Source organism: Diceros bicornis, chromosome 24 (assembly GCF_020826845.1).
Source record: "Diceros bicornis minor isolate mBicDic1 chromosome 24, mDicBic1.mat.cur, whole genome shotgun sequence".
In the NCBI taxonomy this organism is placed as follows: domain Eukaryota; kingdom Metazoa; phylum Chordata; class Mammalia; order Perissodactyla; family Rhinocerotidae; genus Diceros; species Diceros bicornis.
Window position 1 is genome coordinate 50406321 of NC_080763.1, and position 25905 is coordinate 50432225.

Genomic DNA, 25905 nt, shown 5'->3' on the forward strand with positions numbered 1-25905 from the left:
TGGTTGGATGTGAAATCAGGTGAAGGTGTGTTTTTTTCCCAAAGAGCCCAAAGAAGGGGGGCCGACTATGCTGAGCACTCCTGAGCCCTGGGGTCCTGCTGGAGGAGGACGCTGGGCCCCCATCTGACAGGTGGCCCCTCTCTGCCCTGCACGGGCCCCTCCCTGCCCTTGGCCGCTCCGGGAAGCCAAGGCTCAGGGAGCAGCTGGCCATGTCTGGGCGGCATCTGCAGACCTGAGTGGACACTTGTGTGTGGGGGGTCCTCACTCTGGAGGGGCTACACTCGGGGGCAGGACCACTCACTGATGCCACACACGGAGGACACGTTCTTCTCGACAGACTTCGCTTTGTGTTCCACATAGCAAGTGAACACGCTCTGGCTGAGCCAGTCGCTCTCGGTGATGGTCAGCCTGCTGATGACACTGAAGGTGGTGGGCCCGGACTCTTTGGGCTGGGCCTGCACCGGGTCCGTGGTGAAGCCAGACTCCAGCAGCTTTCCCTCACGCAGCCAGGACACGGAGATCTGCTTGGGGCTGAAGTCTGTGGCCTGGCAGATGAGCTGGGATGTGCGCTTGGTGGTTTTGGAGAAGGCGTCGCGGGGAGGGAGGAAGATGCTCACGTTTGGGGGCTCTACAGAGAGCTCTGGAAACAGGGGACAAGGCGTCAGTCTGGCCCAGCCCCTGTGCCACGCCCCCCGTCCAGCCCCAGGGAGGAGGCCAGCTCTCACCTCCGGCTAGCACTTCCACCTTCTTGTCGCCGTTGGGGTGTTTGACACTGCACACCAGGAGTGCCTCAGACATCTGCAGGACATCCGCAGAGGGCAGGAGCACCTGGGAAGTGGCCACGTACTTGCCCTCTCTCAGGACCGTGGGGAAGGTCTTGATATCCTGGGCTCTGACCTCGGTGTTGTTCTTGTAGGTCCAGGAAAAGCTGATGGACTTGGGCAGGAAGTCCCGGGCCAGGCAGCCCATGGCCACCAGGCTCTCATCGTGCGGGGAGCTCCCACAGGAGACCAGGGGGAAGAGATTTGGGGAGGACTGACTCTCTGAAGACCCAAGAGAGGACAAAAGAGAAGGGGGTGGGTGAGAAGGTGTCTTCCCATGTTCTGCCAGCTGGGGGTCTGACCGACTCCGTGGGCTGTCTACTGCCAGAGCACCACTGCTGCCCCTCCAGGGCCGAGCCCACTGCAGGGCTCTAGGCCTGGCCAGATGTGGCCAACGAGAGGTGCATGGCTGAGGCGAGGCCCAGGGTCCTCGTACGGGCTGCTGGGGGTGTGGGGAGGCCGCCATCGCCCCCCACCCCCTGCAGCAGGAGCCCAGCTCCGAGCTTGTGGGAGGACGAGGGGTGCTCCCTGTTGGAGCAGGTGGGTCTGGCCCCCCTCTCGCAGCACTGCCGTCTCTGCACTCAGGATGGCTCAGACCCAGGCCAGCTCTCTCTTCCTTCTGAGGCACTGGAGCTGCGGCTGGCATGCTCAGCCCCAAGCACAGTGAGCCACCGGTGAGGCAGACGTCCAGGGTAGAGAGGAGCCCCCTGCCAGTCCAACCCTCACTGCCCCCCACCAGCCACCCTAGAGCCCAGCACTTTGTGTCTGGGGTTGGAAGAAGGATGTGTATGCGATGGTGGGACTGATGCAGACACAGCCTGACCTGTCTTTAGCATAACCAGGTCACTGAGGTCAGCACAGTGTTGGCGAGGATAGTCTTGCACGGCCAGCTCAGCACAACGAGACCCACGTGGCCCAGCCAAGGTCATCGAGCACAGAGCATCTCTTCAAACTCATTCCAGTTAAGTCAGCTCAGCTAGTCCATTTCTGCTGGACCCAGTTCAGCCTAGGCTGGTTAACACAGCTCAACCCACCAAGCCCAGTTCAGCCCAACTTATCTTAGCTCATCACAGCCCAGCCCAGTTAGCCCAGCTCAGCTCAGCCCAGCCCAGTTTATCCCCATTCAGCCCAGCTCAGCCATGTTCAGCCCTGGTCAGTCCAGCTCAGCCAAGCTCAGCCCAGCTCAGCGCAGCACAGCTCAGTTTATCACCATTCAGCCCAGCTCAGCCCCGTTCAGCCGTGTTCAGTCTAGTTTAGCCCAGCTCAGCACAGCACTGCCCAGTTTATCCCCATTCAGTTTAGCTCAGCCCAGCTCAGCTCAACCAGGTCAGCTCAGCTCACCCCAGCTCAGCCCAGCTCAGCCCAGCTCAGCCCAGCTCAGCCCAGTTCAGCCCAAGTCAGCCTAGCTCAGCTCAGCCCAGCTCACCCCAGTTCACCTCAGCTCAGCCTGATTCAGCCCAGCTCAGCTCAGCTCAGCCTAGCTCAGCTCAGCTCACCCCAGCCCAGCCTGGTTCAGCCCAGCTCAGCTCAGCTCAGCCTAGCTCAGCTCAGCTCACCCCAGCCCAGCCTGGTTCAGCCCAGCTCAGCTCAGCTCAGCTCACCCCAGCCCAGCCTGGTTCAGCCCAGCTCAGCTCAGCTCAGCTCAGCTCACTCCAGCTCACCTAGCTCAGCCCGGTTCAGCCTAGCTCAGCTCACTCCAGCTCACCTCAGCTCAGCCCGGTTCAGCCTGGTTCAGCTTAGCTCAGCCCAGCGCAACTCAGCCTGGCTCAGCCCAGCCCAGCCTAGGTTGGCTCAGTCTGGATCAGCCCAGCTCAGCCCAGCTCAGCCTGGTTCAACCCAGCTCACTCCAGCTCACCACAGCTCAGCCCGGTTCAGCCTAGCTCAGCCCTGTTCAGCCCTGTTCAGCCTAGCTCAGCTCAGCTCAGCTCAGCTCAGGTTAGCCCGGGTCACCCCTGCTCACCCCAGCTCAGCCCGGTTCAGCCCAGCTCAGCTCAGCTCAGCTCAGCTCACTCCAGCTCACCCTAGCTCAGCCCGGTTCAGCCTAGCTCAGCTCACTCCAGCTCACCTCAGCTCAGCCCGGTTCAGCCTGGTTCAGCTTAGCTCAGCCCAGCGCAACTCAGCCTGGCTCAGCCCAGCCCAGTCTAGGTCGGCTCAGTCTGGATCAGCCCAGCTCAGCCCAGCTCAGCCTGGTTCAACCCAGCTCACTCCAGCTCACCACAGCTCAGCCCGGTTCAGCCTAGCTCAGCTCAGCTCACTCCAGCTCACCTCAGATCAGCCCAGTTCAGCCTGGTTCAGCTTAGCTCAGCCCAGCTCAGCTCAGCCCGGCTCAGCCCAGCTCACCCCAGCTCAGCCTGGTTCAACCCACCTCACTCTAGCTCACCCCAGCTCAGGCCGGTTCAGCCTAGCTCAGCTCAGCTCAGCCCAGTTCACCCCAGCTCAACCCGGTTCAGCCTAGCTCAGCTCAGCTCAGCCCAGCTCAGCCCAGCTCACTCCAGCTCACCTCGGCTCAGCCTGGTTCAGCCTGGTTCAGCTTAGCTCAGTCCAGCTCAGCTCAGCCCGGCTCAGCCCAGCTCAGCCTAGGTCAGCTCAGTCTGAATCAGCCCAGCTCAGTCCAGCTCAGCCTGGTTCCACCCAGCTCACTCCAGCTCACCCCAGCTCAGCCCGGTTCAGCCTAGCTCAGCTCAGCTCAGCCCAGCTCAGCCTGGTTCAACCCAGCTCACTCCAGCTCACCCCAGCTCAACCCGGTTCAGCCTAGCTCAGCTCAGCTCACTCTAGCTCACCTCAGATCAGCCCGGTTCAGCCTGGTTCAGCTCAGCTCAGCCCAGCTCAGCCCAGCCCGGCTCAGCCCAGCTCAGCCTGGTTCAACCCAGCTCACTCTATCTCACCCAAGCTCAGGCCCATTCAGCCTAGCTCAGCTCAGCTCAGCCCAGCTCACCCCAGCTCAGCCCGGTTCAGCCTAGCTCAGCTCAGCTCAGCTCAGCTCAGCCCAGCTCAGCCCAGCTCAGCCTGGTTCAGCCTAGCTCAGCTCAGCTCACTCCAGCTCACCTCAGCTCAGCCCGGTTCAGCCTGGTTCAGCTTAGCTCAGTCCAGCTCAGCTCAGCCCGGCTCAGCCCAGCTCAGCCTAGGTCGGCTCAGTCTGGATCAGCCCAGCTCAGCCCAGCTCAGCCTGGTTCAATCCAGCTCACTCCAGCTCACCCCAGCTCAGCCTGGTTCAGCCTAGCTCAGCCCAGCTCACCCCGGCTCAGCCTGGTTCAGCCTGGTTCAGCCTAGCTCAGCCCAGCTCAGCCCAGCTCAGCCTGGTTCAGTCTAGCTCAGATCAGCTCACTCCAGCTCACCTCAGCTCAGCCCGGTTCAGCCTGGTTCAGCTAAGCTCAGCCCAGCTCAGCTCAGCCTGGCTCAGCCCAGCCCAGCCTAGGTCGGCTCAGTCTGGATCAGCTCAGCTCACCCCAGCTCAGCCTGGTTCAGCCTAGCTCAGCTCAGCTCACTCCAGCTCACCTCAGCTCAGCCTGGTTCAGCATGGTTCAGCTTAGCTCAGTCCAGTTCAGCTCAGCCTGGCTCAGCCCAGCTCAGCCCAGCTCAGCCTGGTTCCACCTAGCTCACTCCAGCTTACCCCAGCTCACCCTGGTTCAGCCTAGCTCAGCTCAGCTCAGCCCGGCTCAGCCCAGCTCACCCCGGCTCAGCCTGGTTCAGCCTGGTTCAGCCTAGCTCAGCCCAGCTCAGCCCAGCTCAGCCCAGCTCAGCCTGGTTCAGTCTAGCTCAGCCCAGCTCAGCCCAGCTCAGCCCAGCTCAGCCTGGTTCAGCCTAGCTCAGCTCAGCTCACTCCAGCTCACCTCAGCTCAGCCCGGTTCAGCCTGGTTCAGCTTAGCTCAGTCCAGCTCAGCTCAGCCTGGCTCAGCCCAGCTCAGCCTAGGTCGGCTCAGTCTGGATCAGCCTAGCTCAGCCCAGCTCAGCCTGGTTCAATCCAGCTCACTCCAGCTCACCCCAGCTCAGCCTGGTTCAGCCTAGCTCAGCCCAGCTCACCCCGGCTCAGCCTGGTTCAGCCTGGTTCAGCCTAGCTCAGCCCAGCTCAGCCCAGCTCAGCTTGGTTCAGTCTAGCTCAGCTCAGCTCACTCCAGCTCACCTCAGCTCAGCCCGGTTCAGCCTGGTTCAGCTAAGCTCAGCCCAGCTCAGCTCAGCCTGGCTCAGCCCAGCCCAGCCTAGGTCGGCTCAGTCTGGATCAGCTCAGCTCAGCCCAGCTCAGCCTGGTTCAATCCAGCTCACTCCAGCTCACCCCAGCTCAGCCCGGTTCGGCCTAGCTCAGCTCCGCTCAGCCTAGCTCAGCCCAGCTCAGCCTGGTTCAACCCAGCTCACTCCAGCTCACCCCAGCTCAGCCCTCTTTAGCCTGCTCAGCTCAGCTTAGCTCAGCCCGGCTCAGCCCAGCTCAGCCCAGCTCAGCCTGGTTTAGCCTGCTCAGCTTAGCTCAGCTCAACTCAGCCCAGCTCACCCTAGCTCAGCCCAGCTCACCCCGGCTCAGTTCAGCCCAGCTCACCCGGCTCAGTTCAGCTCAGCCCAGCTCAGCCCAGCCCAGCTCAGCCCAGTTAGCTCAGCTCAGCTCATCCTAGCTCAGCCCAGCTCACCCCGGCTCAGTTCAGCCCAGCTCACCCGGCTCAGTTCAGCTCAGCCCAGCTCAGCCCAGCCCAGCTCAGCCCAGTTAGCTCAGCTCAGCTTGGTTCAGCTCAGCTCACCCCAGCTCATCCTAGCTTAGCTCAGCTCAGCTCTGCCTAGCTCGGCTTAGCTTAGCCTGGTTTAGCCTGGGTCAGCTCAGTTCAGATCAGCTTAGCTCAGCCCAGCTAGCTCAGCTCGGCTCAGCTCATCCCAGCTCAGCTCAGCTCTGCCTAGCTCACCCGAGTTCAACTCAGTTCAGCTCGGCTCAGCCCATCTCAGTTCAGGCCCCGCTCAGCCCATCTCAGTTCAGGCCCCGCTCAGCCCTGCTCAGCCCAGCTAGCTTAGCCCAGCTCAGCTCCAAAAGCCCAGTTCAATCCGTTTTAGTCCGGCTCAGCTCACTACTGCTATGGGGAGCCCAGTGCAGCCCTACACAGTCCTGAAAGCCCAGTGGTACTAGGCTTTCAGGTGCCTTCCCGGTGCCTCTCAGGCCTGTCTCCACCCTCAGGCATCCCCTTTCATCTTTCTCCTCTGGATACCCCAATTCCTCGCTCCCCGGCCCCAGTCTCAGCCGGCTTTTGGCTCCCAAGAGGTATTGATCACTGCCATCCTTCAGCTACCTGGGTGAAATTGTTCCTGGCAACTCTAAATTCATTAAAACATGTTGCGAGGACTGAGGGACATTTGTCATCATCAGAACAAAAGTCCCTCTTTGCTCTCGAATCGGCAGCCTTGCTTCTGCGCCGAGAAGGGCATCGGGGATTTCCCCTCTCTGTGCCTTCACCTTCCTGGGCACATGCCCTTTACCCGAATTCCTCCCTCCTGAGTATAAAGGAAGCCCCTGACTTTAAATTCCCTCTAGATAAGAATCATCACTAAAAATGACCAGGAAATGCATTTTATCTGAATTTGCCACTTACAAGTCTGCTGTTTACCATAAAACTCTTTAGAAGCCGTGGGCTACTGTCTCATGCACAACAGTGATCTAAAATCCAGAGCTGCATTTACAACCTCAATAAAGGTAACATAAGTGGTGCTTTGTCTATGTGAAAGCAGCACAAGTCAGATAATCAATAGCTAAGAAATAACACAGTGGTTCTTGGCAGTTTTCCCTGAAGCATTCTTTAGGGACAGTTAAATTTGAGTGACCCGGCTAACGGCCACTCACGGGATTCATACCAGTAAACCTCTGTCTTCACTGGGCAATCGTTAAAGAGTAAGTCCCCTTCAAGTAGAATCAAAGACATCAAAGAGAAAGGTAACGGAGCAGCAAATACGGCAGTTGTGGCCGCCGCTCTCTTACCGTCTCGGCGCCTGGTCGCTGGAGACTCCCATGGGGTCTTTGGCATGGAAGAATTCCTCCAAATCCATTAAAAATGGCTGATTCATAACTAGCCGGCTGGCCCGGCGGCCAACCACGACCACGCATTTCCGGCTCCAGGTGGTCCCAGGGACCCTCAGCCATCGTGGGCCTGGCAGGACCCCTCGCAGACCCTACACTGAGCTCTTTCAACTAAGAAGCTAGGCCGACGCCTCAGAACAGAAACTGTCCTCCTAAAATGTCCCTGAGTTCCCCTCTGATTCGATATCTTACTGGATTTCCTCTTAATCCACCAACAAACATAACTGAAATAATTTAATTTTTCAGTTAATAACTGAAATAATTCAAGTTCATAATAATTTCAGTTAAAAATTAAACCTAAATAATTCAAGACAATTACACACATTTCACCTAAAATTTGTCCTAAGATGAATACTTGAAAAGTGGTCTTGAAAAATACTGAAACAAGGCAACTTTATCAGACTATCAAAGTAGTTCTCAATCACGAGGAGAAAATCAACTAACTCGGAAGTTGTGAACGCAGTCATCCTAAAATCAACGCTTCGGGGCATTGGAAAATGGTTTCAGTTAATTACCATTTGAAGAAATAACTAAAAAAAGTTATATGAATGCGTCGATAAACTGTCCCAAGACTGTTTAATTTCTTAAACATCTTACTTTGAAAATGAATATAAATGAAAAGTTGATAAGCTAAGTTTGAACAAATTAGAAGTTGGTAAGCTAAGATTGAAAAATTAACTTCAAACAGTTAAAAAAAGGAACCTTCTAGTTTCTGTCAGGGTCTTTGCCTTATTTTAGAAATGCAAATCACCCAGGTGTTGTTTTGCTCAGTGGAACGCTTTCAGATCTGTGGGGCGAAACTGTGCGAAAACCACTTCTTCATAACCGTAAACTATAAATTTGCCAATCGTGTTTTCTTGCTTCCTAAAATAGATTCTCGAGGCGACCTGCTTCCTGCCACCTGCTGCAGGTGTCCGAGCCCTGCACGCGGCCACATCGACTAACTCAGCACCATCCACTGCAAGCATTGCTCAATTAATTAAAAAAAATAAGCTTGATTTATTATCATCAAAACTCAGCCCCGAACCAGGGGGCCGACAGCACCGCACTACCTTTCTTGACCAAACTTGCACCACTATCAACTCCAGAAAGACATAATTATAGCTGTTAATTGAATGATAAGATTAAAAAATTAAATACACTTGAAAATCTCTCACAGTTTAAAGTCACAGTTTTCTTAACCTTTTTTCTCAGGAGCCACGTCTAAGATATCCTGTCTTTCCATGTTTAGTAAGCACGCCTCTTAAGAGGAACAAATCGTCTTCTCTTGGAAGCTGTCTTCCCGGAGCCTCCCCATGTCCGCCCTTTCAGGGGGCCGGGGACCCCACTCTCACCAAGACCAGGACTCCAAGTCCCTGCTCACCCAGACAGTTCTCTTTCTAACCAATAAAGAATTTTAAAAACAATCTAGCACAAAACATAACTCATAATTCTGAAGAAAATATTTCCCTGCCCTCTACGTACGGCATTCTGCGGCTCTACAGACAGTTACCAAGGCACAGTCCTCCACCACCACCGTGACTCTAACACCGGAGCATCTCCCGCCACAGCCCAAACTGTCCTGCAGCCACGGGGTCCTGCCTGGCATCTCACCTGAGTGTGGCCCTTCAAGCCCGCAGCCCCTCTGTCAGGGGCTCAGTCACTCTGTCTGACATGCTGGCATTATTCCAATTTTCGAAAGGCATCAGAAAATGCACATGTTCTGCAATCCCTAAGGTACCCGGTCCCCGTCCCCCACTGGCCAGCCTGCCCAGACCCCTGGGGGACACGTCCCAAGGACCAGCCATGGATTCCCAGAAAACCCCACAGACAGAAGCAGAAAATAAGGCCGTGGAATGGCCGTTCTTACCTGCGGAGACGGTGACTAGGGTCCCCTGGCCCCAGTAGCTTATACCATAGTAATCACAATGGTGGAATCTCCATCCTTACCCCACAAAAACCCTGGGACTCGGCCTGGCGTCGCCCCGAGGCCGCCCGGAGACCTGCTCTGTCTCCAGGCGCCAATGGAAGGGGACCATCCAAGTCACTGTTCTCTGGAGGGTCCCGGAACCCTCCTCCAGCAGCTCCTCCCCGACTGTCTGAAGTACCCGCATTCCAGCCTGGGCCATCTGACTGTGAACCCACAGCCCCTAAGTGAACTCCGCAGTCCAATCACCCCGACGGCCACTGCCCTGAGAGCGGGCACCTCAGAGCCGATGAAGCCCAATTATGCACCAGCCACGGCGGCCCCCAATAAGGCTCACATTAAATGGCCAGAGGGGCCAAAAGGCCACCTTGTCCCCCACACAGAGGAGTCCTTGGGGCAGGGAGAGGTCACTCTCCAGCCCCCATATAGGGGGACCCTCTTCCCTACTCCCTTTCCTGACTTTCAAAATGCCTCGGGGTCTCCGACATCAAGACCCCGACACCCAGATCTCCCCAAGTATAGTCAGAGTGGGGAGGGGTGGAGGACTCACCTGAGGAGACGGTGACCAGGGTGCCCTTGCCCCAGTTAGCGAAGCTATTGTCACATTGCGACAATTGTGCCGGGACCCCAGGCAAGAACTGGTGCCCGGCTAAGTCTTTGGGACCAAAGCCCAGTGAGGGCCAAGAGGACCATAGGACCCCAGAGGCCAAGGTGGCTGAGACTCTCAGAGAAGCCCCTCCTCATCCATGAAAGCTGTGGCCCCTTCTCGTCCCCTTCCTGGGCCCCCCAGTCTGTCCCTAGTCCATCTAGGCCTAGACCCAGACATCCTCATTTTCCCCCAAAATGCAGCAAAAATCCCTCAGAGAGAGAGAGAGGAGAGGGGTTGTGGGGACTCACCTGAGGAGACGGTGACCAGGGTGCCCTGGCCCCAGTTGTCCATATAGTAATAGTAGTAATCACAATGGTGGAATCTCCATCCTTACCCCACAAAAACCCTAGGACTCAGCTTGGCATCACCCCAAGGCCACCGGAGACCTGCTCTGTCTCCAGGCACCAATGGAAGCTGACCATCTAAGTCACTGTTCTCTGGAGGGTCCCGGAACCCTCCTCCAGCAGCTCCCCCCCGACTGTCTGGAGTGCTCGCATTCCGGCCTGGGCCATCTGACTGTGAACCCACAGCCCCTAAGTGGAACTCAGCAGTCCAATCACCCCGATGGCCACTGCCCTGAGACCGGGCACCTCAGAGCCGATGAAGCCCAATTACGCACCAGCCACGGCGGCCCCCAATAAGGCTCACATTAAATGGCCAGAGGGGCCAAAAGGCCACCTTGTCCCCCACACAGAGGCGTCCTTGGGGCAGGGGGAGGTCACTCTCCAGTCCCCACATAGGGGGGACCCTCTTCCCTGCTCCCTTTCCTGACTTCCAAAATGCCTCGGGGTCTCCGACATCAAGACCCCGACACCCAGATCTCCCCAAGTATAGTCAGAGTGGGGAGGGGTGGAGGACTCACCTGAGGAGACGGTGACCAGGATGCCCTTGCCCCAGTTATCCAACTCATTGTCACATTGTGACAAATGTGCTGGGACACCAGGCAACAACTGGCGCCCGGCTAAGGCCTCGGGACCACCTCAAATTGCACCCAGTGAGGGCCGAGAGGACCATAGGACCCCAGAGGCCAAGGTGGCCAAGACCCCCAGAGAAGCCTCTCCTCCTCCGTGAGAGCTGTGGCCCCTTCTCGTCCCCTTCCTGGGCCCCCCAGTCTGTCCCTAGTCCTTCTAGACCTAGACCCAGACATCCTCATTTTCCCCCAAAATGTAGCAAAAATCTTTTAGAGAGAGAGAGAGGAGAGGGGTTGTGGGGACTCACCTGAGGAGACGGTGACCAGGGTGACCTGGCCCCAGTTATCCAACCTATTGTCACATTGTGACAACTGTGCCGGGACCCCGGGCAAGAAATGGCGCCCGGCTGAGGCTTTGGGACCACCTCAAATCGCGCCCAGTGAGGGCCGAGAGGATCATGAGACCCCAGAGGCCAAGGTGGCCGAGACACCCAGAGAAGCCTCTCCTCCTCCGTGAGAGCTGTGGCCCCTTCTCGTCCCCTTCCTGGGCCCCCCAGTCCTTCTAGACCTAGACCCAGACATCCTCATTTTCCCCCAAAATGCAGCAAATATCCCTCAGAGGGAGAGAGAGGAGAGGGATTGTGGGGACTCACCTGAGCAGAAGATGGTCATGTAGCACTTGTCACAGTGAGCAAAACCATCACATTGCCACAGGCCCCGTTAGGGGGTGTACAAAAACCCTAGTCTGCCGCCCAGCTGCCTGGCTGTGACAGAAGCCACATCTCCTTAGGTGTCTGTGTCCCAGCCCAGGAGCCCACTTGGCCTGAAAGTCAGAGACAGAGACCCCTATCCCTGCAGAAAGGCCGTGTCCAGAACAGAGAACAAAACAGCCTCTGAACAGACCAAGGGCCCCACACAGACCAAGGAATCTCCAGAAATTTCTTCCCCAGCCCCAGGACAGAGGGCAGAGAGAAAGCCCTCTCACCTGAGGAGACGGTGACCAGGGTGCCCTGGCCCCAGTGATCGAAATACTCATAAGTGCACTGGAGCGTCTGCCCGGCCCCCAGCACACAAACCTCCTGGCCCAGCCACACAGCTCTGCCCACAACTTCTCCTTCCCAGCTCTCGGCTGCTCACCACCCAGGGGTCTGTCAGCCCTGAGGGCCAGTCCCTCACGGGGCCAGAACTCAGCAGGGTCCCTGCCTGGCCTCCAGGGCCCCAGTTTCGTCCCAGGCCAAGAGACTCAGCCCGCACAGGCCGGCCTCAGGCCCGGGGACCTGGTCCGATGCACACCAGAGCGGCTGATGGGGACTCACCTGAGGAGACGGTGACCAGGGTGCCCCGGCCCCGGTGCTCTAAGTAAGCATAGGCACAGTGAGCCGGCCCCGTGCCGAGGGCCACAGAAACCCCTGCAGCCAGGGTTCCCGGGAGCCCCAGGGTCCCCAGGGGCTGGAAAGTCTGTTCTCCGCTTGAAGAGACTGCCCACTCCGTGCCGCTGCAAGCTCCCTCCTGCCTTCAGTGCCCAGGTCTGGGCTGGGGCACCCTTCCTGACACCTGGCTTGCTTTGGCCCCTTAGGTCACGTTTCCCTGCTCAACCTTCCGATGCCCCTCGCTGCGCTGCATGCCCAGGCTGCTGACACGCCAGCCCTCCCCCAGGGCCTCTGTGACTCAGCTCCACGTCTCCACTTGTGTCCACCTGGAAAGTCCCCTCACCTTCCGAGATGGCCCAAGAGCTGCTTCTCTTCCAGCTTTTTTGGGCTCCCTGCCCGATTCCCTCGTGTATCTGACAGTGGGCCCTGGAGGGCATGGACCCTGGAGGGCATGGACCCTGGAGGGCGTGGGCCCTGGAAGGCCTGGGCCCTGGAAGGCCTGGGCCCAGCTGCCGTGGGTCCCTCTGGCCCCGAGGTTTTTGTAAAGTTGTCAGCCACTGTGGTCCCAGTTAGCACTGTGGTTCCCAGCTTAGCCCAAAACCCGAAGGCTGGTGGGTGGGTAAGGTAGAGCAGGGGCAGTGGGCTGAGCTGGCGGCTGAGGGAGGCCCAGGAGCCCCCCATCACCCAACCCTTGTTCTTTTTCTTTCCGAAATAAGAGCAGAGCCAAGGCTGTGCCTCCAGGCTGTCTCGTCCCCTGTGTACCACTCACGCTCTCAGCTGGAGAAAGGCCAGCAGCGGTGGCAGGTGGGTGAGGGCAGTGCACCGTGCTTGGCGGGTCCGTGGACCCCATGAGGTTCATGGCTGACCTGCAGCAGCCCCTTGTTAATTCCATCTGTTCACTCTTCTCCAAGGGACCTGGCTCCTGAGGGGCGAGTCCTGGGCACTGTGTGCTCACAGCAGCCAGGTCCCTGCCCTGCCCCCCAGGCCTCTTGGGTCCTCAGGGAGGGATCTCAGCTGCTGATGCCCTGGTCAGAGGGTGGGTGCAGGGGGAGGGGCAAGGTGGTCTAAGGGAGAGGGTCCCCCCAGAACTGCATAGGCTGTTCTCCCCCAACCCTGGGGGGCTCTGAGGGAGGGGGAGGGGAGTCTGCACCCACCACCTGTCAGACCTGGGGCTCGGCACTGGGGCCCACAGGTGTACCAGGTGCGGGGTCTAGGGGAGATGGAGACGGCACAGGCTCTGAGAGCCAGGTGTGAGCATGACAGGTGCGCTCAAGCACAGCCCACTGCTGGGGGAGACAGAGGGGCATGGACACAGCTGGCACCCGGGATGGAGTGATGACACCCTGAAGGCCAGCTGGGGGAGGGGTGAGTGAGCAGCATGTTGAGAAGTCCTGTGTGTGTGTGTTTGTGCTTGTGTGTGTGTGTGTGTGTGTGTGTGTGTGTAATTCCAGGCAGGGGAACAGCCAGGGCTGAGCCCCAGAGGCTGGGCCATGTGTCTGGAGGGGAAGGGCAGGTGGTTTGATGTAGCTGGATTTAAATGTGGCCTGTGTGCCCGGCAAAGAGGCTGAAGGATGTGGGGGGGCTTGTTGAGAGTTTCACTCTGGAAGGTTCTGTCTGATACAGCAAGGAGGATAGATTTGGGCTGGGCTGGGGGCCTCGGGAGAGGGAGCCTGGGTGCTGAGAGAGGGTTGGGGTGGCCAGGGGGAGATGAGTAGGGTCGTAGGGCCTCCACGAGGGAGGTGCGCAGAGGGCAGGGGGAGTGGTGGTGTTTCTGAGGCAGTTCTCCCAGGATTCAGGACAAAGGGTGAGGTTCCAGGTCTTGGCCCTGGGTCTTGGAGAGATGGGGAGATGCCAGTGTGGGGGCACAGGCACAGCGAGGGGCGCACTTGGCAATGTCAGCTTCTGGCAGGCCAATTTGAGGTGCCTGGTAGACCCCACGGTGACGTGGTTCCACTGGGGCCTCTCCAGACCGATTGGACAGTCGCCAGCGTGGGGACAGTCTCTGGGTCTAGGGTGCTGACAGAAGACCATGGGGTGGAGCCGTCAGGGGCCACACTGGGTACAGGCAGATGGGACGCGTGGCCCCAAGACACCTGCGGTGGAGGGCAGAAGAGGAGGAGGCCAGACAGCGGGGGGTGAAGAGAGACTGATGGGTGTTCCCACGCTGTGAGGAGGTGAACTGGCTGGCCCTGCAGGGAGCAGGTCCAAGGTGGGTTATGTCCTCCTGGCCTCTCCCCGCCCCCTGCCTGGGCCTCCAGAGCCCCCTCTGGAGGGTGACGGGGGAGGGTCCGGCATGCCCTCTCCCTGTGGGCTGGGGCCCTGCCCTCCAGGACTTGTAGGGGTGCTCACAGCTCATGGGCAGGCCGTCCTCAGGCCCTGAGCCCCTGTCTGGAGGCTCTTCCTGCTGCAGTCTCAGCTCTGGGGCCTCCAGTCTTCCTTCCAGGGACCGAAGGGGGGGCGCTGCCTCAGACCCTACAGGAAGCACCTGCTCCAGCTCTCCAGCGTGTCTGGTTCCTGACGAGGGGAGGGAAGGTGTCCACCAGGCCCTGCTTAGCCCCTTCCCTCCAGGCTCCAGTCCCCATCCCGCCTCTTCACCCTGGGCAGAGGACCAGCCAGGCTGCATGCATTGTCTGGCCTGGGGAGGACCCAGTCTAGCTCCTGCTGACCAGTGTGTCCTAGTGGGTCCACATGTGACAGGCCCTGGCCTTTGCAGAGATCTCCTAACCTTCCAGAGAAAGTTCTGGCCTGGTCTCCCTGTCTCTTCCTGACAGTGCTGTGCAGGGCTCAGGTCAAGGCAGCTGTGGTGGGCACAGAGCCTGCCCACTATGAGGCTGGCTGTGCTGATGCCTGGGCTGGGCTCCTGCAGCATCCCTTGGCCAGGTCTGGGAGGCCACCCCGTCCCCACCCCACAAGCACAGGCCAGGGGGAGGGCATGGGTGTTATAGGCGTGGGCCCCATGTGTGCCAGGCATGGCACTTGGATTGGTGTAATGGGGTGGCCAGAACTGGGCCCACTGGCCATGCTGAGTTGGTCTTCCAGCCTCTGCCCACACCTCTGGTTTCATGAGGGGCCCTACTCTACTCCAGACAGGCAACTGGGAAGGTGTCTCCTGGCTCGGCTGCCCTGAGCAGGACTTGGAGCCGAGCTAAGGGCTGAACCCCTGAGGGCAGGTGGAGAGGGTGCCCTGGTCACCAGCTCCCTTGTTAGTCAGGATACGTCAGTGCAATTGCTTCTGAAAACAGCCAGTGATCTAGGAGTGGCTCTCGGCTGGCTCGGTGGCCTTGATGTCCAAGCCAGAGGGTAAGGCCGTCGGGTCAGCGACGATGGAAGATCGTGGGAGCAGCATTGGCCCTGCTCATTGATCTTCCGGATCATGATGTCGAGCAGATGGAAAAATCAGAGACGACGCCTGGCCTCTGCTGGGGTGACTGGAAGCAGTGATGGACGGGTCTCGCTGAAGGACAGGACACTGCTGGTCGGCCCAGGGCTTTCCCCAGCCTTCCAGGCCCATGGCACCGTGGTGAGCTAGTTGCACTCAGGTGGGGTTTTGCAGGATGTGGTAGACCAGGTGGCCGGAGTGCAGGTGCGCTTTGGAGAGCAATGCAAGCATCCCTCACGTTCACAGAACATCCGACTTCTGGTGGCCTCTGCCATCGGGGGGTGGTCTCTGAGTGCTTTTCTCCAGAACGAAGGTCCTTGTGGGCAAAAACACAGAGGAAAGGTCTTGCCACTTCATTTTAAGGGTCAGAGGTGACTCCAGGACACGTGGCTGTGGCAGCCAATCAATCAACAGGTGTGAGAAGTTACCCAGGGAAATACAAAGAAATAAGTGGAAAGAAACAGAATTTCCCTCCTTTAATACTCGGTGACATGAGCCAAAAAGAATACAAACTAGAAAAAAAAGTTAACAACTTACAAACAAAAAAGAAAAAAATGAGGGGGGCCCCACAAACTCAAAAGAGAGTAAATTTCAAAAGGCGATAGTCAAAGAAAGAGCAAGATTCTGGGGCCTCCTCGCACGTACCCCACCCGTCCCTATGGCTAGAGAGGCAGGGGGGTTGACAAAGTCCTGAGAGATCTCATAAGCTCCCCTACGTGCCCGAGAGAAGGGGACTGGCTGGGAAGGTCATCATTCTCTGCGGAGGGAACACCGTCAGTTACAAGTGGCAGAAGGCCTGATCAGTGCTGGGACGGGCTGTGTCTTCTCATGGAGTAAGGAGACGAGATGGGAACTTGCTCAGCTGCTGAGGTTCTGGTGGGGGGATGTGGTGTCTCTGTGAATGTCTTTTCCTTGGAGACTGGAGAGGGGCTGCTGTGGCCGGAGGTGTTAAGGGGCTCATGGGCACCTGAAGCAGGAAGGAGGGATAGGAGCAAAGGCATTCTCATCGCCAATCTGGCTTTTTATACAGAAAGGGAGGCCCCAGCTTCTTCTACATCTGCTTGTCCAGAACGATGCCTCGTGTCCATCCCGGGCCTCCCCTATCTGTGAGGACTTGCTGTTCTACGAACACCTCATTTTTACCTCTCTCTGCACCGCACAGACTGGCTGTGCAGGGACGGGATGGCGCAACCCTGGGGGATCTTCAGTTTTGGGAGAAGGAGCCCTGGGTTCAGGTCCAGAGGGCAGCACCCTCCGCCTGTCCCTTCTGTGCACTGACCTGGACATTTGACAAGGTCTCAGAGATGACGAGCCCCTTCTTCCCTTCTTTGCCCGAAGGTTGGAGTAAATTGGGCCAAGCCCAACGATCAGCCAACAGTACCCAGAGGGGGACCCACAGCCCTAGGAGGGGCCAAGGGAAATGGGGACTCACCTCCACATTCCAGGGCAGGAAAGGGGCTGCACTCATGCTCCTTGTCATCATTGGCATTTTTGAGGCGGTTTCCAGCTGTTCTCCTGTGGGTCTGAACTTAGCATTTGAGGTTCTTCCTTGCCTGCTACTCCTTCCTCATGTTCCCACAGATTTCCACCCTCGCAAACTTCCAGCCTGTGGTGAGAGGGAAGGGGAGGAGCCTCGTGGCCTCAGAGTTCTGGGAAGGCTCCCAGTGACCATTGGCTGAGGCTGAGCACCCAACTGTGTTAGAGAAGGTGGTGTCTGTGGACTGAGTCTCGGATGGGACAGAATCGGGAAATACGGCTGCCTCAGCTTCTGGAATGTGAATTCCACTCTGGAGTCTTGAAGATGTGCTGGCCTTCCCATCCAGACGTGCGACCAGCATGGTCACTGACCCATCAAAATTGTCCCAAGCGTGCTGAGCTGCTTTTCCACTGATGGTGCTGCATCTGCACTGTGCCAGGCCAGCTCCCTGTGGTCTTGCAGTGGGCAGATCGACCTACCTTGGAGCAGGGGCTTCGGTGTCCGTAGGGCCACAGGTAGGTCCTGCTCCACCTTACTGTGCTATCACCATGGAGAAGTCACATAAATGCTCCGAGCTTCAAGTCCCTTCGTCTGTAAAAGGCGGCACAAATTTACTCAAGTTTTCCAACATCTCTCCTTGTGTGTGTAATACTCAGGTGCTGTGAGAGTTGGGTTTTGTGTTGTGACCTGATTTGAAAGTCTCTCCCTTTGATAGGCCTGTTGAGATCGCTCCCATCTGTTGACTGGACAGGTGTGTCTGGTCTCCATCCTGTGTTACCATTTTATGTTATGTTTTCTTTTTTTTAATTAAATTTTATTTTTTTCCCCCAAAGCCCCAGTAGACAGTTGTATGTCACAGCTGCACATCCTTCCAGTTGCTGCATGTGGGACACGGCCTCAGCATGGCCAGAGAAACGGAGCGTCGGTGCGCGGGATCCGAACCCCGGCCGCCAGCAGCGGAGCGCACGCACTTAGCCGCCAAGCCGCTGGGCTGGCCCAATGTTATGTTTTCTATTTTTAAACTTCCAAAGGGAATTTCCATTTCAAGTTGCCTTTTCTCTGCTGTTGTGTGTATGGTGGTTATCTTTCTAGTGGTAACTTTCTAAAACGTCCTCTGGGCTGAGCTTCCTTCGACAGCACGCACCAGTTCTCTGCACATCGGTGGTCTCCTCTTCCTTCCGTCCCTCCCATCACACGATCCTAGTCGGTCATGTTATTTTCTAGTACTTCTTTGCACGTCTACTCTGCTTATGCTTCTATTCCTTGGTTCAACTCAGTGGATGTCCTTTGATGCCAGCTCTTACGAGTGAGGCCACAGTTCACAGTCTACCTCCCGTGTTGGGTTCCCCTGGACCAGTTTCTGCTGGTTCCAAAGTCTGTGCTTTGTCAGGACAGACGCCGTTCTCTTCCTGCTCAGGCTCCAGTCTCGGTCTCAGTCTCACAGTTAACTACACGGAGTATTTACTGTTGATTCTTTGGCCCTGGCTTCTCCAAGCATCTTTTGGTGGTTGATGTTTTCCCACTGGTAGTTTCGCCATATGGGGTTATGGATATCTATTTCCTGGATTCTTGGATGTTCAAAACTGCTTTTCAGTAAGCTTTATTCTTTTTTTTTTAAATGAAGTACTTTATTTCTTAGATTGAGATATAGTTGACATATGACATTGTGGAAGTGTAAGGTGCACACATGTTGATTTGATGCATTTATAGATTGCAACATGATGGTCATTGTTGTGTTAGCTAACACCTCCATCACGTCACGTAATTATCATTTCTTTTTTGTGGTGGGAATAATTAAGACATAGTCTCTTAGCAACTTTGAAGTTTGTAGCACAGTATTGTTGACTATAATCACTATGCTGTGCATGAGAGCTCCAGAACTTATTTATCTACTAGTTGTAGGTTTTTTTCCTTTAACAATGTCTCCCCTACCCCCAGGCCCATGTAACCACCACTCTACTCTCTGTTTTTACGCCCTCAGCTTTTTTAGATTCCACATATACTGTATTTGTCTTTCCCTATCTGACTTATCTCACGTAGCACAATGCCCTCATGATCCATTCATGTTGTCTCATATGGCTGGATGTCCTTCTTTCTCATGGCTGAATAGTATTCCATTGTGTATACACCACATATTCTTTACATATTCATCCGTTGATGGGCACTTGGGTTGTTTCCATGTCTTCAGTGGCGTTTAGTCTTGAAGGACAGATAGCTGTATATAAACTCCTAGATTCCCATCTTTTTTCCCTCAAGGAGCCTGTAGGTGCTGTTCAGCATTCACTGGTGCCAAATGTGGCTGGTAAGAAATCTAAGACCAGCCTGTTTTCCCCCTTATCAGTGATTTGACATTTTTGAATGCTGCCAAAATTAATTCTTTCCAAAACTAACTACCAAAAGTAACAGAATAGAAAAAATATTTTAAAATGGAATTCAAAAACTCCGTCCTGAAATAAGATAACACTCCACATATTGACAGGGAACGCCGTGAGCCAGAGAAGACTGACCCACAGTGGCGACTCCTGAGACGTGTGCTAGCAGATGTCCTGGCCCCACTCTCTCCAGGGACTCTGAGTGTGTGTCCTGTCTCCTTGCCCGTCTCCCACGTCCATCATGTCTCCGTAAGGCCTCAATTTTACTCTCTGCCCTACGTTCTTCCCATTCACTTCTGTCCTCATGCTCCTGTCTGTGGGTCTATTTTTCTTTGTGCTCATTCAACTTGTCTTCACAAAGTTCATTTTTAAAAAGATTTCTTTTGTGACTTTGGCCAGACTGTACTCCATCTCCTCTTGTTAGCTTCCCCTCTCTTCTCTAAGCACTTGTCTTCAGGAGTTGTGATTCAACAGCTTTGTTAAATTTTTTTATTCATGAAGGGCTATTTGGCTGAAATTTTCATCTTATCCTTTGGCAGTATTTTTTTGGTGAATATTCTTCATCTATTGGTACATTTTGCTGCCTTTTTTTAAAAAAAAATCAGTACCATTTCTGTTCAACTTTATTACAGGTTGCTCCGTGAATTCAACTTCTCTGGACCTGCTGTTTGTAGGCCTTTCCTCTGGGTGAGAGGAGGGGCCACCTGGGAATTTCGTAGCCTTAGGTTTTCTCCTTCTCTGCCTCCACGATGACAAACCACGCCCAGCAGCAGTGGCATGTTGGTGGGATTCTTCTCTGGCCTGACGCAGTCTGCCCCTTTGAACCACACTGAACACAGAAGGGCTTCATTCCACTTCCTGTGCTGGTGTCGCACATAAGGTGAAACGTTCTAACTCTAAGGAAATGTTCTCATTTTCACTAGCGTGTTTTTGCTGCCACGGGGAATCCTCACCACTGCTTCCACGTCGTCTCTCTTCCTCCCATGGCCTCTACCAGATGTCCACTGCTTTTGGCACCTTTATTTATATTTTGGATTTTGTGGCTTATATCTGTTTTCCTAGTTTCATTAAAAGTGGAAGTTTCCATTAAAAAACATTCTTCACGTTGCTTTTGCCCAAATTGTGGGAAGATAAGGGGAAACTGCTGTGTGGGGAGGTGTGCCTGGAGGAGGAGGATCAGATATACACACCAGAAGTTCCTACCACACTCAGTCCACCTCCTCACCTTCTCTGGCCTGCTCTGCAGCCCGGAGGGACCTGTATGGGCTGCTCATCCCTGGGGACAGTCTGCATCCAATGACTGGGCGTGTGAGGACCCTGAGGCCAGGGCCAGCTCTGCAGGGTGGTTCCAGCTCCCGCAGTCCTGGTCCAACCTGCTGCCCTCACTCCCTCTGAGGTGTTGCCCAGGGAGCGCCCACAAGGAGCCTTCTGGAGCTCATCTTTGTCTCGTTTCCAGAGAATCCCGCCCAGGACTCCCGCTGCCCCTTGAGGCTCAGACAACATGGTCCCGGGACGGCCTGGCTGGGTCCCCTGAGCTCTGTCCTTCCATTGCCCACAGTCCTTTATCAAACTCTCCAACATTCGCTCCTCTATTAATCCTTTTGTCCTGCTTTGGGTTAATTAAACAGTTTTTTTAGTGTTTCACTGGCGCTCCTCTGTTGGCGACTCAGCCATGCTCCCTCTGCATCCGCGTTAGTGTTTGCTCTGCAGATGACAGCATGCCTCCTCACCCCGACAGTCACCTGGTGAAGCCTCGTGCTTTGCGGGCGTCCAGGGCCTGTGCTGTAGCAGCTCTCTCTCTCACGGTGCAGGCGCCAAGTTCTGCTCTAAATAGTCATGACTTTTGCGTCAGACTCTTTCCATTTTCATCTGAGTTGGATAAAGTTTGTCTTTACTGAAATAAATAATTTTATTTTCAATAGTCATTATTATACATATTGATGTTGAATACGTATGTGTATATACATATTCGTATATGCACATCTTCAATGTGTATAATTAGACTTTGGTTTTTGGGGAAGATTGGCCCTGTGCTAACATCTGTTGCCCATCTTCCTCTTTTTTTCTTTTATCCTCCCCAAAACCCCAGCACATAGTTGTGTATCGTAGTTGTATAGTTGTAGCTCTTCTATGTGGGATGCTGCCTCAGCATGGCTTGATGAGCGGTGAGTAGGTCTGTGCCCAGGACCCGAACTGGTGCACCCCTTGCCGCTGAAGCAGAGTGCACGAAATTAACTGCTACACCACCGGGCTGCCCCTAATTAGACTTTTGAAAATAAAATTATTTATTTGAATAAAGACAAACTTTATATAATAGTTTTTACTATGCATATTAAATATTGAATATATATACACATATATTAAATATTCCTATACATATATATTCAATATCAATATGTATAATATAGACTATTGAAAATAAATTTTATTTTATCATAATTAAATATTAATACATTATATAAATATAAATTTACTTGGTAAGAATAACTCAAGGGGACAAGCCCCCAAGTTCGTTCATGTGGAAAATATATTTGAATGCCAGCTTTCTTGGACATAAAATTCTTGGATCATATTTTCTTTCCAACAAGGTTTTATAGGCATTGGTAAACTTTTTTTTTTTTTTTTTTTGAGAAATCAGGCTAGATTGTTTCCTCTTATAAATGATCTGACCTTCTTGCTTAGATGATCATTTTGCTTATTCTGAAGTTGTTATCGACTGCTCTGATAACTTTTTCCTGGATTTCTGGCTGCCTCTCCCTGTGACTGGTCAGTGGTGTGACTGAAGCGAAGGTCCCCTGTCCCCTTAGATGGCGTTCCGGCTGCTGTCACCATGAGTAGGGGGCCAACCAGGGGCTCTGGTGTGGGGGAGGCACACACCCTTGCTGAGTGCAGCCCCTGAGATGTTGAGCCCTGCGACCCCACAGTAACCTCGAATCTGTGGAGGCAGGGAAGGAGCCCTGCCAAGGCCTGGAGGTGAGCGCCACGTGGCCTGGGGAGTATGCGCGGGACACGCACAGGCCTTAGGAGGGACTGTGGGATTTTCTCTGAGAAAGGCGGGGCTGTAGGAGGGTTGCCAGCAGGGACACAGCGAGGGTCCAAGGTGGGGTTTTGGAAGGCCTGCTGTGCTGCTGTGGGGGCGGGGCACGCAGGCAGGCAGGGGCCCGACTGGGCCGTGTACTGTGGATGTGCAGTGCAGTCAGAGTGTGTAGGGCTTCCAGGTGGAGCCTGCGGGGTTTGGACAGATTGGGCATGGGGGGTGAGAGCAGAGGGGTTTCAAGGACAGCATAGAAGTGTGTGGCCTCAACAGTTGTAAGCATGGTGAACTTAGTGGGATGAGTAGAGGAGGTGCACAGCCCCCGGGGGTGGGAAAGGCGAGCTCTGGCCCTGCTGCCCTACGTTGGGAGCTGTCAGTGCACAGGTGGGTGTGCGGCTGTCCTGTACATCTGGGTTCTGGGCCAGAGCGTTCTCTGTGGGCCTCAGCAGCGTGTAAACTGGTGTTTGAGCTGGAGGACTGGATGAGATTGTGCAGGGTCACATGCGGCGGAAGAGGGCAAGTGCCATCCTGGGGTACAGTCAGCAGTGGGGACGGGAGAGGGAGCAGAGGGGACAGAGGGATGGCCAGGGCAGAGGGCCAGAGAACAGATGCCTCAGAGGCCAGGAATGTGCCGGAAGGAGCCAGGGCACTTGTCTGCAGATTGTGGGCTTGGACAGGCCAGAATCATTTACCAGAACCACAGCTAATTTGGAGTCCAGCTTTGATTTCACAGATTCAAATGACCTCTGTTCTTTAAAACCAGTTATTCTGAGGCCTGAGGCCTGTGGGGGATCAGAATTTGTTACCCCAAAATGTCTGTTTGATTTGATTATTATTTTTATTTAAAAAATTATTTTTGCTGACGAAGATTCACCCTGAGCTAACATCTGTTCCAGTCCTCCTCTATTTTGTATGTGGGGCCTCGCCACAGTGTGACTGACAAGTGGTGTATGCCCATGCCTGGGATCTGAACTCTCAAACCCAGGCTGCCGAAGCGGAGCATACTGAACTTAACCACCAGGCCGTGGTGCCAGCCTCAGCTTAATTATTTTTAAGAACAAAAGGCTCTGAAAGAAACTTTGACTTTCCCCCTAACTGCCTAAAAGAATTTAAGATAGAAGGCCTGTTCCAGGCCAGGTCATCACCATAGATAGCTCTGGGTATCGGTAGACTGGGAGGGTCCTTGCTAAGCCCACTCTTATTGAAGTTCTGTCTCTTGGGTCACATTGTCTATAGACGGCCCGGCAAACACTTGTTTATCACACATTTGCTTTTCCCTCTCCATGTGAATTGCCTTCTTCCCCTTTGAAGTCCCAAACCACTACCCTCAACATCCTCCTCTGTCTTTAGCTGAAGATAGTATTTAATGTGGTGGTTTTGGTCATTTTGGTGAGTTACTCGGTTTTTTGGGGGGTTTCTCCCATTTATACATGTTGCTAAACCTAGTTTGACTTTTTCCTGTTATTCTGTCTCATGTCAATGTAATTCTTAGGCCAGTCAGAAGGACCCAGAGGGTAGAGGAGCAATTCTTCCTCCCCTACAGGCCTTATCCCTGCAGAGGAGAGAGGAAGGATGTCCTCCAGGCTGCCAGCAGCTCAGAACTATTATTGGAAAAAGGAAACAGAGAGAGTAAAAATATCCACTGCCTCATGGGGCAGAGAGACGTGTCCTCGTTGTTTTTGTTAATGTAGTGACATCTGCCGAAATAGCTCTATTGTGTTTACATTCTCCTTTTACAAAGTCTTGCATTTATGTATCTTGAGAACATACAATACTATAGCCTACAAAATGTAAATAAAGCTGTAGAGAGTTAAAAAGGAGTTACAATAAATTGCTATGTCAGAGGACGGAAGAGACATTACAAAAACACTGTGATGTATTTTTGCTCATACCACTTGTTTAATTAGTCCTGCTACTAATTACTACTAATTGCCACTAGTGCTATTGTTTTGACTAAGTAATAATCATGTAACAAAAAGGAAAATAATACTACATGATCTATAAGTTCAAATAAACACCCATTCTTGTTTTCATGCTACAGTAACAACAGGCATGTGTGTATCACATACTATCTCTTACACTACGTCAACCTATACAAATCAGAGACCAGTTCAAAAGGCAAAGCATTTATTTGAGATCAAAGAGTTGCCATTTGGGGAGCACAGACTCGGTAGAAACCCAGTAGTGTCCCAGTGACAGGAGAGGAGCTCAGGGCTTTTACGGGAGAAAGGAAGAAGACGAGGTGAGGTGTTTTTAGGAGGAGTTCAGTGGTGCTGACCAGCTTAGCCTCCTTGGCTCCACATGGCTGGTCACTGATTCTGTCTTCAGAAAGTCCACAGTCGTCAGTCTTGTGATCAAGATGGCTGTTCTCCTGCTGACTTAAACAAGATCTTGTAAAACAGTTGCCGGTTTGGCGCCATCCAAAGTTTCAAGGAACAAGACCAGCAAGTCGGTTCCTCTGGAACGGCTGCCCGGCTCTATTTTAAATGGCTCCACGTATGTCCGTTTTTCACAATTATCACATCACCTTTTGTGTGGCCTGGCTGTGTCCTTGTTGGGTGGCTTCCCCAAGGACCCACACATGTAAGCAAGTTGGTGGACATGGTGATAGGAGGATGGGGAATCCTTTTCTATCATTTTGGTCAAATTAGAAGAGGATCTCAGCCGAGTGGCAGGCAGGGAGCCACCAGAGATTGGGGGATTGGGCAGGATGTGAAGTGCAATCAGAGGGCTGGGAAGCTCCCCAGTGGGATTCAATCAGGGTGGGTGTAATGGAAACCGTACTACATCGTTTAGCCAAATAGAGGTTATTCCTCTCATGTGACAACAGAGGACTCGCAAAACACCACCAGTAACCAAGTTTCTCTCTATATTTTCGGTCTGCTGTCCTTAGTAGGTGGGAAAAGGGGCTGCTCGTCTCCAGGCATTGCATCTGCATCCCAGGATGGTCAGACAGCTAACAGCAAACCACACTCTGGAAGCCCCATCCACTGACCCCACTTATGTCTTACTGGCTGGACATGGGTCATATGGCCACCTATAGCTGCAAAAGAGTCTGGGCTATGTTGGAAAGGATGATGGGAAAGTGTATATGGTGTGGGCACTAGCATAGTCTGCCCCAGTGATGGAGTAGGAGCTGTAAGAGTGGAGTTGGGCCGTCCACAGCCCACTGCATTGTGTGGCCACCAATTCAAAATGGCGCCAGAGGCATTGGCCGTCATGATGCCCTGCACGGCCTGGCCTGGGTGTGGAGAGTTGGGTGGACCTTATTGGGCAAGGAGATACAAGGACCGGCTGTGTGGAGGGGAGAGGGAGTGGAGGGAGATGCAGGGAGAGAAGCGAGGATGTGAGGGGGATGGAGGGTAAAGGTGCAGGGTCCAGGGTCATGGGTGCTGTAGGGAGTGAGCTGGGAAGAGAGGAGAGGGTGGGCCCAGGTCTGATGCTGCAAACTCTGGAGGCAGAGCGGTGGGTGCTGAGGGTCCAGGTTTGGCCTGGGAGTGGTGGCTGGGGGAAGAGAAGGACGGTCTTGTGAGAGAGGCCATGACCACGAGTGTCCCTGATTGTGACAGAACAGAGAGGAGAAGAGCAACAACCTTCTGAGGATGGGGCGGGGCGGGAGGAGGGAGGGTGACAGCCTATGAGTGCTGTGGTCACACCCAGGGCTGCTCAGGTGCTCTGGGATGATGAATGAGTGAGTGAGGGAGTGAATGAATGAAGCACTGTGGCCTGGGGAGTGAGTGAAGAAATACATCTTTGCCTGGAAAAAACAAATGGCAGAGAAATCCACACAGAGTGGTCCCAGCTTTAAAGGACTTGAAAACCTCCAGGTCTGTGTGCAATGGGGGGGGGGCTGGAGGAGAGGGAGGGCAGGGGTGGGCCGGGCAGGAAGGGAGGCAGGAAGGGGGCTCTGCGAGTTTGGAGGCCCTGATCTGACCTGAGCTTAT

General features: G+C 54.5%; 1 gene segment (V, D, J or C); it reads right to left on the minus strand.

Moving 5' to 3' along the window:
- The window catches only part of LOC131421207 (immunoglobulin heavy constant mu-like), a 66593-nt gene that overhangs the window by 3923 nt on the left and 36765 nt on the right, over positions 1-25905 (minus strand). Inside the window, 5 exon segments of the C gene segment in view lie at positions 302-640; positions 726-1043; positions 11646-11738; positions 12043-12141; positions 12854-12909. Of these exon segments, the coding sequence occupies positions 302-640; positions 726-1043; positions 11646-11738; positions 12043-12141; positions 12854-12909 (905 nt within the window).